Raw genomic sequence first — 12,994 nt, forward strand, 5'->3', positions numbered from 1 at the left:
GGTCATGAGTTTGAGCCCTGCATTGGGCTCTGCACTGGGTGGGAAGCCTTAAAAAAAAAAAAAAAGAAAAGAAAAGAAAGAAAGAAAATTAAATTAACTTTATTAGGCATTGCATTTTGACTTAATTAAAATGGAGTTAATGAAAATTATAATTTAACCATAGCTTTGGCTACTTGAAAGCCAGGCGCCCTAAGTGACATTTCTATCATTTCATATAGAGATATTGTTTCCTTTTTAATGTAAGTGGTTAGTTAAGTAAATGACTAATTAGATATTTGCCTTTAGGTGAGTCTTTCTGTTTTTTATAGCTCCTCGAATCCCGATGGATAAAAGAATTTTTACCACAACACACACCCCAGGGTGTGTTTTTCTTGAAATAGACGAAAGGTAAGTACTTCTTTAGGCCTGAAAGACATTTGTTTCTGAAAATAGAGAAAAATGTGAGAACGTTTACATTATGTTTAAATACTTCTACATTATGTAACAGACATCTATCCATTGCCATTTGATTTCTGTTTGCAGTTTATTTTTAATATAAGTAGTTTGCATATTCTACTTCTCAGATTTAAATTTGATTTCAGATTTATGTTTGATTTCACAATAGTCTGCTTTAGGTAAGTCAGGACTTAATTATTGTTCCATTTCACACAAGAGGACAATGAACCTGGCCACATAGTATGTGATGTGTTTGAAATGGGACCAAAACTCTGGCCTCCTACTTCCTGTGCCAAAGTGATTTCCACCAGACAAGGGCTTCCCCAACCAGGCTTTGATGAAATGTTTATTAGTCTGAAGTGAGGGGGGAAACAAAGGAAAAATAAGAACAGGTGTTTGTTTTTTTTTTTTTTTTGGTAAAGGTAAGTTTATTTAATTTAAAACATTATTACTTATTTTGAACTTACGTCCTTTCTACTTTTTTGGTATTAAAAGAGTCTTAAAGAAGAGTGATAGTAGATAGTAGTTGTTCCTTATTATTGTTTTTTAAATAAATTGATTTGGAAAAAAGAAACATTGTTATCCCCTGATGAGTACCCTCTGTTTTCCCCCACATTTATTTTTAAATTTTACTTATTCATGAAATGTGAAAATCTGGGGATCGGTGCACCACGGCACACGTAAGCGTAGAGCAAAAGAGTCAGAAAAGCTGGCACGGTTATGATAGTTATTCGTTTTGATTTTTAAAAAATCTTAACATCTGAAAATAGGCTTATTTAATAGTAGACAGCCTGAAACTAAACAATAACAGTGAAATACTCTGTATAATGTCATCTGTAGAAAGTAAGAACATTTAGCTGGAGATATTTAACGGTTTACATTTATTGCATGAGAAAGTATTTGTGCATTTGTACACATAGAAAACATTTATGGGGTCGAGTCTTCCTAAGTCATCCTGAAGAGTCTGAATTCACAGCTTTCCCGTGAACCTGCATCCTGCCCACGTTTCTGCGTGCCGGTTGTCTGTCTGTCATCACCTTCTAGGCGACATTGCTTATATACAGTCTTAAGCATGCCGTGTAAATTTGTAGCCCCCCCATTCATTTGACATCATAAACATTTTTCTGCATTATGGTGTGATCTTTGTAAACTTTTTTTAAGTAGGGGGGCATCAGAGACCCCCGAGGAACTTGCTAAAAATGCAGATTCCTGGTCTTACCCCAGCAGCCCTGACTTAGCCTGTGGTGAGCCTGTGAATCGTCTTGTAGCAAGTTCCGCGGGTGATTTTGATGCACTCTGTCCGATGACCAGCATTTCTTAGATTGTGTAACCATTTCCCCAGTGTGGGCACTCGGGTGGTTTGCTCTTATAAATGCGGTAATGACATCTTCCGCATACCTGGTTTTTCTTTCGTATTTAGAATTAAGTAAAAAAGTATTTTTAAAAGCGTATAAAGTATGAAAATTGCTTGCTGCGTGTAACATGCTGCCCGTGCTGTGTGTGTCCCCAGAGCGGTGTCTCTGCTGGGTTACCTACCTCAGGATCTGCTGGGGACATCCATCTTGGCGTATGTGCACCCCGAAGACCGTTCTCTCATGGTTGCCATACACCAAAAAGGTGAGGGCCTGCTTCTTTACAGGAGCAACCGCTCATCTGCTCCAACTCTCCATTTCATTTCATGTTAGAGCTCCTCTTACGGTCTAATCACTACAGCTCACCCTTCAACAGGTAAGCAGTGTGTTGAAGCTGCCAAAACAGTTTCTTCTCTATTTGGACATTTCTGAAAACCTTACTAAATGCCTGGGAACAGCCATTTGCAATAAACACCTGCGTTAAATAAATTCTAATCTCGTCGTATTATCTTATTTAGTCTTGAAGTATGCAGGTCACCCTCCCTTTGAACACTCACCCATTCGATTCCGTACCCAAAATGGAGATTACGTCATATCGGACTCCAGCTGGTCCAGCTTCGTGAACCCGTGGAGCCAGAAGGTTTCTTTCATCATCGGTCGGCATAAAGTTCGAACGTAAGTCCATCAGTGTTGGTGTTTTATAGAAGGCCTTTTTTTTACCAAATAATATTCTTCCACCCACTGACACCCTTTGAATCAATTGACACATAAACCGAATAAAGCACAGAATGTTTTTAAAGTGCTTTTGGAATACAGTGTGGCAGTATGCGTCAAGAGCCTTAAAAGATTTCTACCACTTTGACCTCATGATTCCCTTATGGGAACAGTCTAAGGGAACATGCCTAAATACAGAAAAGCTTTATAAAGAAAAGACATCTTTTGCACCATTGTTCAATCATAATGACAGACTTAGAGCAGCTTATATGCCCATCATTAAGAAAGTTCTGGAATATTTGACATGTTGTATTATTGGTCAATACAAATTTTTGCAAAGATTATATAACATGAGAAATTGATAATAGATTAGACTTAAAAAGCAGCATACAAAATTGCTGATGCCATATGGTCATAACATGTTCAAAAGACACACAAACATTGTAAAACAGGAAAAAGAAGAAGAAAGGTAATACATTAAAGTGCAGATTTTGGCTGTGTGTAAGGTAATGGGGAGATAAGGGGTTTGGTTTTTTTTCTCTTCTGAATTTTAAAGTTCTCTTTACTGAGTGTGTAAAACTTTTTGTATCAGCTTCTGCTGTCAAATTCCACTTATTTGTGTCCATTTTATCAAATCTTTATTTTTTTAAGTTTATTTATTTTAAGAGAGAGAGTGTGTGGGGGGGAGGGGCAGAAAGAGAGGGGGAGACAGAGGATCCCAAGCAGGCTCTGCACTGTCAGCACAGAGCCTGATGGGGGGCTTGAACTCATGAACCGCGAGATCATGACTTGAGCCTAAATCACGAGTCAGACGCTTAACCCACTGAGCCACCCTGGCGCCCCTCAAATCTTTATTTTTTTAAAAATTAGATGCTTTTTAGTTTTTATTTTCCTGCCCAGCATGGCTGCCACCCGTCCGTGTGACAGGACCTTGTGAAATGGACCTGAAACAACCTGGCCCGCCATTCCTGTCCCCTAAAATACTCCGAGCCCCTTGACTTTTTGGTTTAAAATTTAAAACTGACCTGCAAGTTTCTCACTGGGCCGTAGGCTCTTCACAAAGACTGTGAAGCCTTTGTTTTTGAAACACGGAAATTATACTTAACTCTTCAGGATCCTGCTGAGATTGAGAAATTAATTCTGTCTTCTGTGATTTGTTGTACAGCTTTGTGCACATGAGCGCAAAACTGGGAGCAGTAGGTCTGCCGGTAAGACTTACTTTGGCATGTCTTCATACTGTAATAGAGGGCACCTAGCCGCGGCGGGAAGAGGTCCCAAGGTCCTCCTGTGTCGGTGTACGTCTGGGTTCGGCCCTCAGTGGAACAGATCTGGAACCCTAAGCAGAGAAGTGGGCTCCATGCCGCCCTAACTCATGAGACCAAATTTGTGCTAGGGAACTAGTGTAATAATTAGGATAAGAAATATGACTGCCCAGTGTTATTCACGTTGGTCAGAAAGGACATTTTTTTTCCGGTAGGAAAACCTGCAGGAAAATGAAAATAAGCAGGTGGCTGCTTAGTATGACTGTGAGAAACCCCAGGGCAGGTATGATTGCTTTCATGAGACGTCGGTCTGTCTAGTGGTCTGCGTACCCTCCCTGTCAGTGCCAGAGCCACGTCCCAGATGCCCCAAGTGTCCTTTCAGTTTTTTTTATTATTAACTGATATCCAAGTGCTCCCCACGTCTGCAGATTTAAAAAAAAAAAATTATACCTGTGTCTGCATCTCAGTTTTCAGAATTATGTAAGAGAAGTATTCAGAGTCTAGTAAGTATTAATCTTGTAATATGATTGTAAGGTAATTGTCCATAGTGTTTATAAAATGATTTTAACAAGTGCTTAGGGATCCCTGGCTGTGTCAGACATCATGCTAGACCCTGAGAACGAGATGGTAAACCAGACAGACGTCCCCTCTCCCATCACAGGGCCCCTAGCGTAGCAGGAGAGCCAGGACATGGAGGTGGCACGGTCACCTGTGAGCAGAGCTTTGGAGAGTGTGGCAGTTGAAGCAGGAAGTGGATAGTTAGCAGGGACCCTAACTGTCTGTGGGCAGGCAGGTTACGTGCTGTTTCCTCTCATTCTACACTTAAAATCCGTGTTCTGCAAAAGAATAACCCTGGCAGAGGTCACTGAGGGGAGGAAGTTGCAAAGTGCAGACGAGAACCAGGTTTTCTCCCTGACTCCTCGGGCGCCTTCCTTCCGTCCCTGGTGCTGCCCGGCATTTGCCGCTGCCCCACAAAGGCCCTGTCTCTGCAGCCTCCACATTAATCGTCTTGAGTTACATGATTAGTGATTGAACATACAACTTCCCTTTGTAGAAAGTTTCACCAACAGGAATACGTAAATCTCATAATACAAAGCAGTCTGCCCTATTTCCATTTCGGAATTTCACTTGAAAAATAAAACCCGAACATTTTTGGAAGGTATTTAAGCTCACAGTGGACAGATGCGTTGGTCACAAATCAGATGTACTTTATTCAACCAACCTGCCCCTTCACTGACGTATTCCTGCTTGTACGTGCCAGGCACTGTTGGAGGCACTGGAGAGGTGAACAAAATCGACCAGAGAGCCTCACCCCACAGTGCTCGTGTGGCAGTGGGAGGCACAGGCAACAGACCAATGGAGTGTCGCATACAGTGCGCCAGGCTGTGCGTTCCAGTATGGTTTGCCATTTACGTACCACAAGCGCGATGCTGTGCTGATAGTCATTGGTTGGCACCATCCACAGTCTGTGCACCGAGGGAGTCGACGTTGCCGGGGGGGGGGGGGGGGTCTGGACAAAGAGGGAGGTGGTCTCCGGAGGCAGAGCTCTTCCTGACTGACGCTGCCGACATCCTGTGGTTTGTGGATAATTACTTCTGTCTTTGGGACAGTGTCTCAGTTTTTAGGGAATTGGGCTGTGTGTTTAAGTTGCGAGAAACAGTGGCTATGGCAGAATGGAAAAAGGAACGCGTTGACTTTGGAGTCAGGCATGTCGATTGGAACCCTGACTACTGCTTCTGTGTCAGGTGACTCGGCAAGGGTCCAGACCTCTCTGGCGTCATGATGATCCCTGCTTTGTAGGGTTTGGAGGACTCAGGAGATACATGCCTGACTCAGTAGATCGTATCAGTGGTACCTTACTCACTCAGGTACCGAGAGGCAGTATACCACCGTAGCAAACGTGCACTCTGGAGCCCAGGCTCTGGTCCCTTTGTGAACACCTGCTTAGACTTTACCAGCTAGGTGACCTCGGGCAAGTTTTCAACTCTGGTGAAGGACGTAATACTTGCCAGAGCATCTGGAACGGTGCCTGGCGCGTCGGAAGGGCTTAGAAAATGTTATTCTTGCTGTGTGTTATAAAAGATACATAGAAGTCAGTTCCTTCCCTTCTTCGCAATGATTTCTGCTGGCATTTCTGCCCCCGGCTGTGTTCAGGTAGTAGTTTTAAAAGGCTCTACTATGAACAAGACTAAGGGTACCATGACAGCCACGTTTTCACCAATAGGTGGGTGGCAGAACCACCTTTATAACATAACTGAAGTGCTGGGGTATGTTAAACATTAAATGTTGTTTGGCAGACCTAGGGTCTTAAAATTCCTAGCGTAGGTTATTCAGTTAACGTTGAATTTTGAAACCAGTAGCTGGTGAAGATACTTTGGTAGGTAGAGAGGTTACTCGTCACTGATTTTAGGTTTCTACAAATTCAGTGCTGACACAGTTGCAGAAAGAAAGATTAGAGCTCTAGACAAGCCAGAGAAGCCTCTTAATGTCTCATTTGTTTCTTAGTATTTTCTCTGCCTCCATAAATGGAATTTTAGCTTTATATTTTCTGTTTGAAGTCAGAGAGTTGCTTTGTGTAAGTACAGATTTATTATTTGAACATTCTGTTTAAAGGTCACCGTAGACATGGGGTGCCTGGGTAGCTTAGTTGGTGGAGTATCCAGCTTCTGCTCAGGTCATGATCTCACGGTTCGTGGGTTCGAGCCCCACAACGGGCTCTGTGCTGACAGCTCGGAGCCTGGAGCCTGCTTCCATCCTGTCTCCCTCTCTCTCTGCCCCTGAAAACGTTAAAAAATTTTTCTTAATTTTAAAAAGTAAAAAAAAATCACCTTAGACTTTATTGTAAATTCATTTTGAATTGCTTGACTCCATCTTTCACTTGGCACCTTGTAGGAGTCCGCTGAATGAGGATGTTTTCGCGACCCGAATAAAAAAGACGAACCATAATGACAAAGATGTAACAGAATTGCAAGAACAAATTCACAAACTTCTCTTACAGGTAAAGTGAGATTTTAAAAAGCAAACACAAAATTTCCATAGTCGTGTTTTATTTTAACATTTGCTCATAGTGAAGTCACTTCACAAAGGTACACCGCAAGGAGAGAGAAATCTTTACCGTCTGCGTTCCAGGAGTTTTTGTTTTCCTGGTTGTTTTTTAAATTCAGTTTTATTAATCTTGTTCCTGACTGAAACGCACAGAACATTCTTTTAAGATCCCATTCTAAGCAAATCGAGTCATAGTAGGCAGGTAAGACAAGGAAGCTATTTCTAAATGAGAACATCCTTGTATTTCCAACACTAGCCATGGGCTCAACTTCTGGGATTTGCCGTATTTTTTTAAACAATAATTCTAATCGTAAAGGATGGGGACAGAGGGATGGCAGGTCTCAGCATCTCTGGTTACTCCAAAACAAACGTGGCAAAAACTACTTCTTGAAAGCAGATGCCAAAAATGATTTCTACTGGAGACCCAACTAATAAGCTTGCGAAGCGTTTACTGATGGTGTCACACAGAAAACCGTGCGCCCCGTAGCTTCCAAACCGTCTTTTGTAAAGTCTCTAGGGTTCGTGAAGGAAGTTCGTGGAAAAAAGTATGGTATTTAATTTGTTCCGTCTGTTCCAAACTCAGCATAAAGAACTACTAGAGTTCACTATCCTATTTTGTGACCTCTCTTATAACCATGTGGCTTTCTAAAGACTTGTTCTAGAAACGTCCACCGGGCTAGAAAACTAGACTTTGCCCTTGAGAATTACCGAGCGAGAGAGGAATGTCTTTTTTGTCATCCTCGGGCCGGAAGCATGGAGCTTCACCCACGGCACGTAGGATTTCGGAAGCGTTCACCTTCGGGTTCGGTGATCTCAGACACACTCTCGGGTGCCAGCCGCTGTGCCTGTCCCCTGGCGGCCCGCACCCCGTAACGCTGACACCCGGCCCCCTTTTCCCTTCAGCCGGTTCACGCGAGCGCCTCCGGCAGCTACGGGAGCCAGGGCGGCAGCGCCTCGCGGGAGCAGCGCGTCGGGAGCGCGTCGTCTAGTGAGGCCGGCGGGCCCCGCGCCGCGCACGCGCACGGGGAGCCGGTACGTGAGCCACATCGCGTCCGCGCAGGCGCGCCCTCCACCCTCTACGTCCTCGGAGCGCGTGTGCGCCGCTCCTGCACCTCAGCGCCTGTGACTTCCTGTGAGAGATTCTGGACCTTACTCGATCGCAGACGCCCCGCTTACCCCATTTTGGTTTGAAACAATGGCTGTTAAAAGAAAATACCAGCTTTGGAAGGTGATATTTGGGTTTATTGTACGATTTCTAAAGATTACCGTATGGCGAATAGATGTGTGTAAAGTCTCATTTGTACTGGCCGTGCCGAGGCTCGGGGAGGAAAGTGAGTTAACGTGGTCAGTGTTTTCTCAGCCGCCATGTCCTCAGAGAACCGGAAGTTACGTGTGTTTTGTTCGTGTCTCTTTTAATGTACATGTTTATAATTTCTGAAGCACCTTCTCTCATTCTTTTCTCTCAGCTGACTTTGCAGCAGGTCTCCGTCCGTCTAAACAAAATTAAGAATCTCGGTCAGCAGCTCTACATTGAGTCAATGGCCAAGTCACCAGATAAGCAAGTGACGGCGATGCGCACACGACGGCTTGGCGGTGAGTCAGCGGGGCAGCGCCCAGACCTCCTCCCACGGCTCTGCCCTCTCCTGGGGTGACGTGGGCGTGTGACCAGAAAGCCACAGGCCGGTGCTGTCACCTTTCACCTTTCCTTGCCCGGGTGACGAGAGCAATAATGATAATGGCAGCAGCAAATACTGCTCGGGAAGCTAAATGGTATTAGAGTGTATTTCTGTGTATTTCCACTAAAGAATTAATGTTTTTGGTAACACCAGCAGATTCATAGATTCTTCCGAATAAGGTATCTATAAATCAAAAAAGTTAATTAAAATTTTTTAAATTTTTTTTGGGGGGGGGGGGAGAGAAACAGAGCGCAAGTGGGGGAGGGGCAGAGAAAGGGAGACCAAGAATCTGGGAAGCCAGCTTAGGGATCTGAGCTGTCAGCACAGAGCCGGAAGCAGGGCTCCAACTCACGAACTGTGAGATCATGACCTGAGCCGAAGTCCCACCTTAACAGACTGAGCCACCCTGATGCCCCAAAAGAGTTAATTTTAGAGTATGTTTCAGGTTTTAAAAAGCACATTAACATAATAATTCTGTCATTTAGAACAAATGAAGAATATTTATGACCTCAACTGAATGTAAAATTGGGGATTTTTTTTTAAATACATGTTTATGAGGTAAGGAATGTTCCTAAGGAATTGGATCAATCATGATGATTGACATTGTGTAGAAAAGTTAACCTACTGGCATTACATAGCAGAGGAAGGATCTATGATATAACGTAGAGACCAAGTTATATTAACTTCTTTAGTTTAGTTAGCTTTCCCTTCACTTGTCTTCCTGAACGTTAATATAACTTTGGAAGTCATCATAGGTTTGGTCACCAGAATATTATTAATGGTCTCTATCATTGTCAGATGTGGGTATTTACACAGTAGGGGTGAAATTTCTTCTCTAAAGTCAATAAGAATAAAAAATAATAATAGCTATATCCTTCAGTACTTGCCGTGATTTACACAACAGAAACATCCAACCACTGCTCTTTCAGGTGGTATCACAGGGAGCCCTGAGGCTGCCCTCCCAATACAGCATGCCCAGTCCGTGGGTTTTTCTTGTTGCCTTGGTAGGAGGTTTAGCACTCTGCTTGTTTCTTTTGCTGTAGCTGTAAGGGCACGAGACAGAAACAACTTTTTTTGTCCCTTGAAACCATCAGATTTCCTATCTTAAGTATCTGACTTGCTGTATGTTATTATCCCATGTCCTAGCATTGGGACTTCTTCAGGGAGATTTGACGGCTAAAATTTGTACATTTTTTCTTTATTTAAAGAAAGTGGTCCACTTTGTGCTGCTCACTGCTGCTTAGGCCTAGGACCTCATGTTAGGGCCACAGTTTTTTGTCCTGACCTCTATATTTCTTGTCAGAGTGGAAATCCTTTCTTACCTTCTGCTTTGTTCAGTTTCGTATCACCCACCATTGGCCTGGAAGTGCCATCACTATCATGGTTTAAAGGCTGTATTCAAGTTGTAGCTAATTCTGTGCATTTATGATGCTATTCTAGAAATTGACATTATCCTACTACTTAGCTATATGCTGTATTTGACTCTAACACACATAGGACGTGTCTTTTGGGTGAGAGGGAAGATCTGCCATTTGATAGAGCTTCGGAGAACTAATGTTACTTGGGCATCTTGATTTTATTAACATCTCAAGACCTACAAGTTTAAAGAGCTAGTAAAAAAATCGTTATTACAACTTACTCAAAAGAAACAAGTATGCAGCTTCAAGATAATCTTACAATTTAAATATTAGAAATTGAGTAGAAATAAGTCCAATCAAAAGGAAAATAGTAAGTAGTCATTGTGTACATAGCTTATGTACAGGGTGCCAGAGCCAACAAGAAGATAAGGTTTTAAGTTTATATTTTTACCTTTCTTATGAGGGCAGATTAGGCTTTGAAATAGAGGAAGATGGGAAATTTTCAAAAGTTAATATGGAAAGCCAAGGACTAACAAAGATATAAAGCCCTTTCATCAGCTTTATATACTGATGCCAGCTGCTAGAAGCAGCTAGAGAAATTGGGGAAAATGTTCCACTTCTGGGGTGGTAGTGCTTGAGGGAGAGATATTGATCGATGAACTGAACTCATTAAGGGTGAGCGTGCTTTGGTTTCTGCTCAGGGAGAGATGGAAAGAGCATCATTCCAAACTGAGAAGGAAAAAAGCCATATGACAGCAAATTCATGAGCTTTCTTGAACATGTCAGAGTACTGAGGCTACGTGGCAACCAACAGGCCTAAAATCTAAGGGAGAAATGTGCTTGCAGGGAGAAGTGAGATCAAGCCCTGAGTACTGATGCACTAGCTGACGGAACTGGTAACTCGCAAGAGACAGGCCTCCAAGGCATAGTACCAGGGGAAGACCACAGGGTGCAAGTGGAGCAGATATAGGAAAAAACCCGAAGCTCTCTAGCGCACCAGCCACCACGTAAGTACAAAATGTCACTAGAGGAATTGGAAAGCTATACCGATGTTGAATGAAACCATAGCAACGGCAGACCTTAGGCCTGGCCAACAAATTAGGTTAACTCGAACACAGACCCAGCAGAAGGAAAGGCATGCTAGTCTCCACTGTCCTACACGAGATACTCCGTTTTCAACATATGAAGAGGCAAGGAAAAAAACTCCCAAGAGATAAAGCAGCCATCCGAACAAGAGACGGATATGACACAGATGTTGGAACTACCCGACAGGGAATTTAACACATTAAAATCTATGGGACAGTGAGCAGCATGCAAAATCACATGGGTATCATAGCATAGAGATGGGACATAAAAGAAAGGATCAAAAAGAAATACTAGAGTTGTAAATATGTCTTGGATGGGCACTCAACACACCCAAAAAAGGAATCCATAAACTTGAAGATCGATACATACAGGTTATGTCAACTGAAACACAAAGAGAAATAAACATGTAGAATAGAGCCTCTAAGAACCTTGAGACACTATCAAATGATCTAACATAAGACTAATGGAATCCCAGAAGAAATACTGGAAATAACGACCAAGAATTTTCCACAGATAAGAAGAACACCAAGTAGCATAGATACAAAAAATAACCAAATAAAAACCTATCACAAGATAAAAACACCACATACTTGGGAAAAAAATACACCATGTACTTGGAAATATCATATTCCAATTGCCAGAAACAAAAGCAAAGAGGATATCTTGAAGGTAGCCAGAGGAACATAGACTACATACAGAAAAACAAGGGTAAGAATTACAATAGGCATTTTCTTTAGATGCTGGGGACACTAGAAAACAAAATGTCTTAAGACAAAAAATTGTTAGTGCAGAATTCCCTACGTGGTGGAAAGTATCTTTCAGAAATGAAGGAAATTGAAAGATTTCTTAAACAAAAACTAGGCGGGGAGTGTATTGCCAGCAGATCTAGTCTATAAGAAACGCTAAGGGAATTTCTAAAGGGGGAAGGAATATGGTACCGGACATAAAACTTGGATCTACACAAAGAAATGACAAGCACTGGAAATGGAGTTAATGAAGTTTTATTTTTTACTTATTTTTAATTGCCCTGGAAGGTAACCAACTAACGCAAAAATACTCTTCTGCTTTTGTGGTCTATGTTAAAATACTGCAAAGGATTGGGGGAGGCACTGGAAATGTGCTGCTGTGGAGGCCTTACATCGGAAGCAATATATTATTTGGAGGTAGAAACTGATTTCTAAAAGATGTATGTTGTGAAATTTAGAACAGCTATCAGAACTAGTTTCTAAAGAAGCAATAAATGTCATTTGACGAGATAAAGTGGAACTTAAAACATTTAAAGCAAAATGAGGCAGAAAAGAAACAAAAACCCAGATGGAACAAGTGGAAAACAGCTAGCAAAGTGGTACACTTTAATTCAGCTATATCCATAATCACATGAAATGTGAATGGTCTCAATATACCAGCTAGAAGACTGACATTGTCAATGGGTGAAAAAACGAGAGGCATCTGCGTAGTATCTACAAGAACCCATTTTGCAAATAAAAATATAGGTTAAGAGCAAAAGGTTACAAAAGATTCACATACTAACAGGAATAAAAAGAAAGCCGGAAAGCTGTATTAATATCAACTAATGTAGACTTTAGGATCATGAACTTTAGCAGGGAGGGTTTCAGAGGGATACTGCATGACAACAAAGTGGTTGATTCTCTGAGAGCATGTAACAGTCCTAAAAGGTTATGCACCTAACATCAGAGCTTCAAAATACATGAAGCAAAAACTGATAAAAGCTTTGAGAAATAAACAAATCCTCAGTGGTAGAGACTGTAACAAACCTCTCTCTAATTGATAAAACAAGTGGACAGAGATTTAGCAAAAGTATAGAAGATCTGAAAAACACCATCAAGATTGGCTTGAACATGTATGGAACATTCCAACCAACAACAACATACTTATTTTTCTGAAGGGCACATGGACCATTCATCAAGATAGACCTTATTCTAGGCCATAATACAAACCTTAACAATTTAAAAAATATATAAATCATACCAAGTATATTCTCTGACTTGATTAAACTAGAAATCAGTCACTGAAAGTTTTATCTAGAAAATTCCCAAATGTTTGAA

At 41.8% G+C, this 12,994-nt stretch overlaps 1 protein-coding gene across 1 annotated transcript in view; it reads left to right on the forward strand.

Annotated features, from left to right (window-relative positions):
• The window catches only part of PER3 (period circadian regulator 3), a 56,595-nt gene that overhangs the window by 15,271 nt on the left and 28,330 nt on the right, over positions 1–12,994 (forward strand). Inside the window, 6 exon segments of the mRNA XM_042997368.1 lie at positions 309–387; positions 1,946–2,052; positions 2,306–2,462; positions 6,656–6,761; positions 7,712–7,840; positions 8,275–8,401. Coding sequence (XP_042853302.1) covers positions 309–387; positions 1,946–2,052; positions 2,306–2,462; positions 6,656–6,761; positions 7,712–7,840; positions 8,275–8,401 — 705 coding nt within the window.

This window comes from Panthera tigris, chromosome C1, assembly GCF_018350195.1.
Source record: "Panthera tigris isolate Pti1 chromosome C1, P.tigris_Pti1_mat1.1, whole genome shotgun sequence".
Classification (NCBI taxonomy): Eukaryota; Metazoa; Chordata; class Mammalia; order Carnivora; family Felidae; genus Panthera; species Panthera tigris.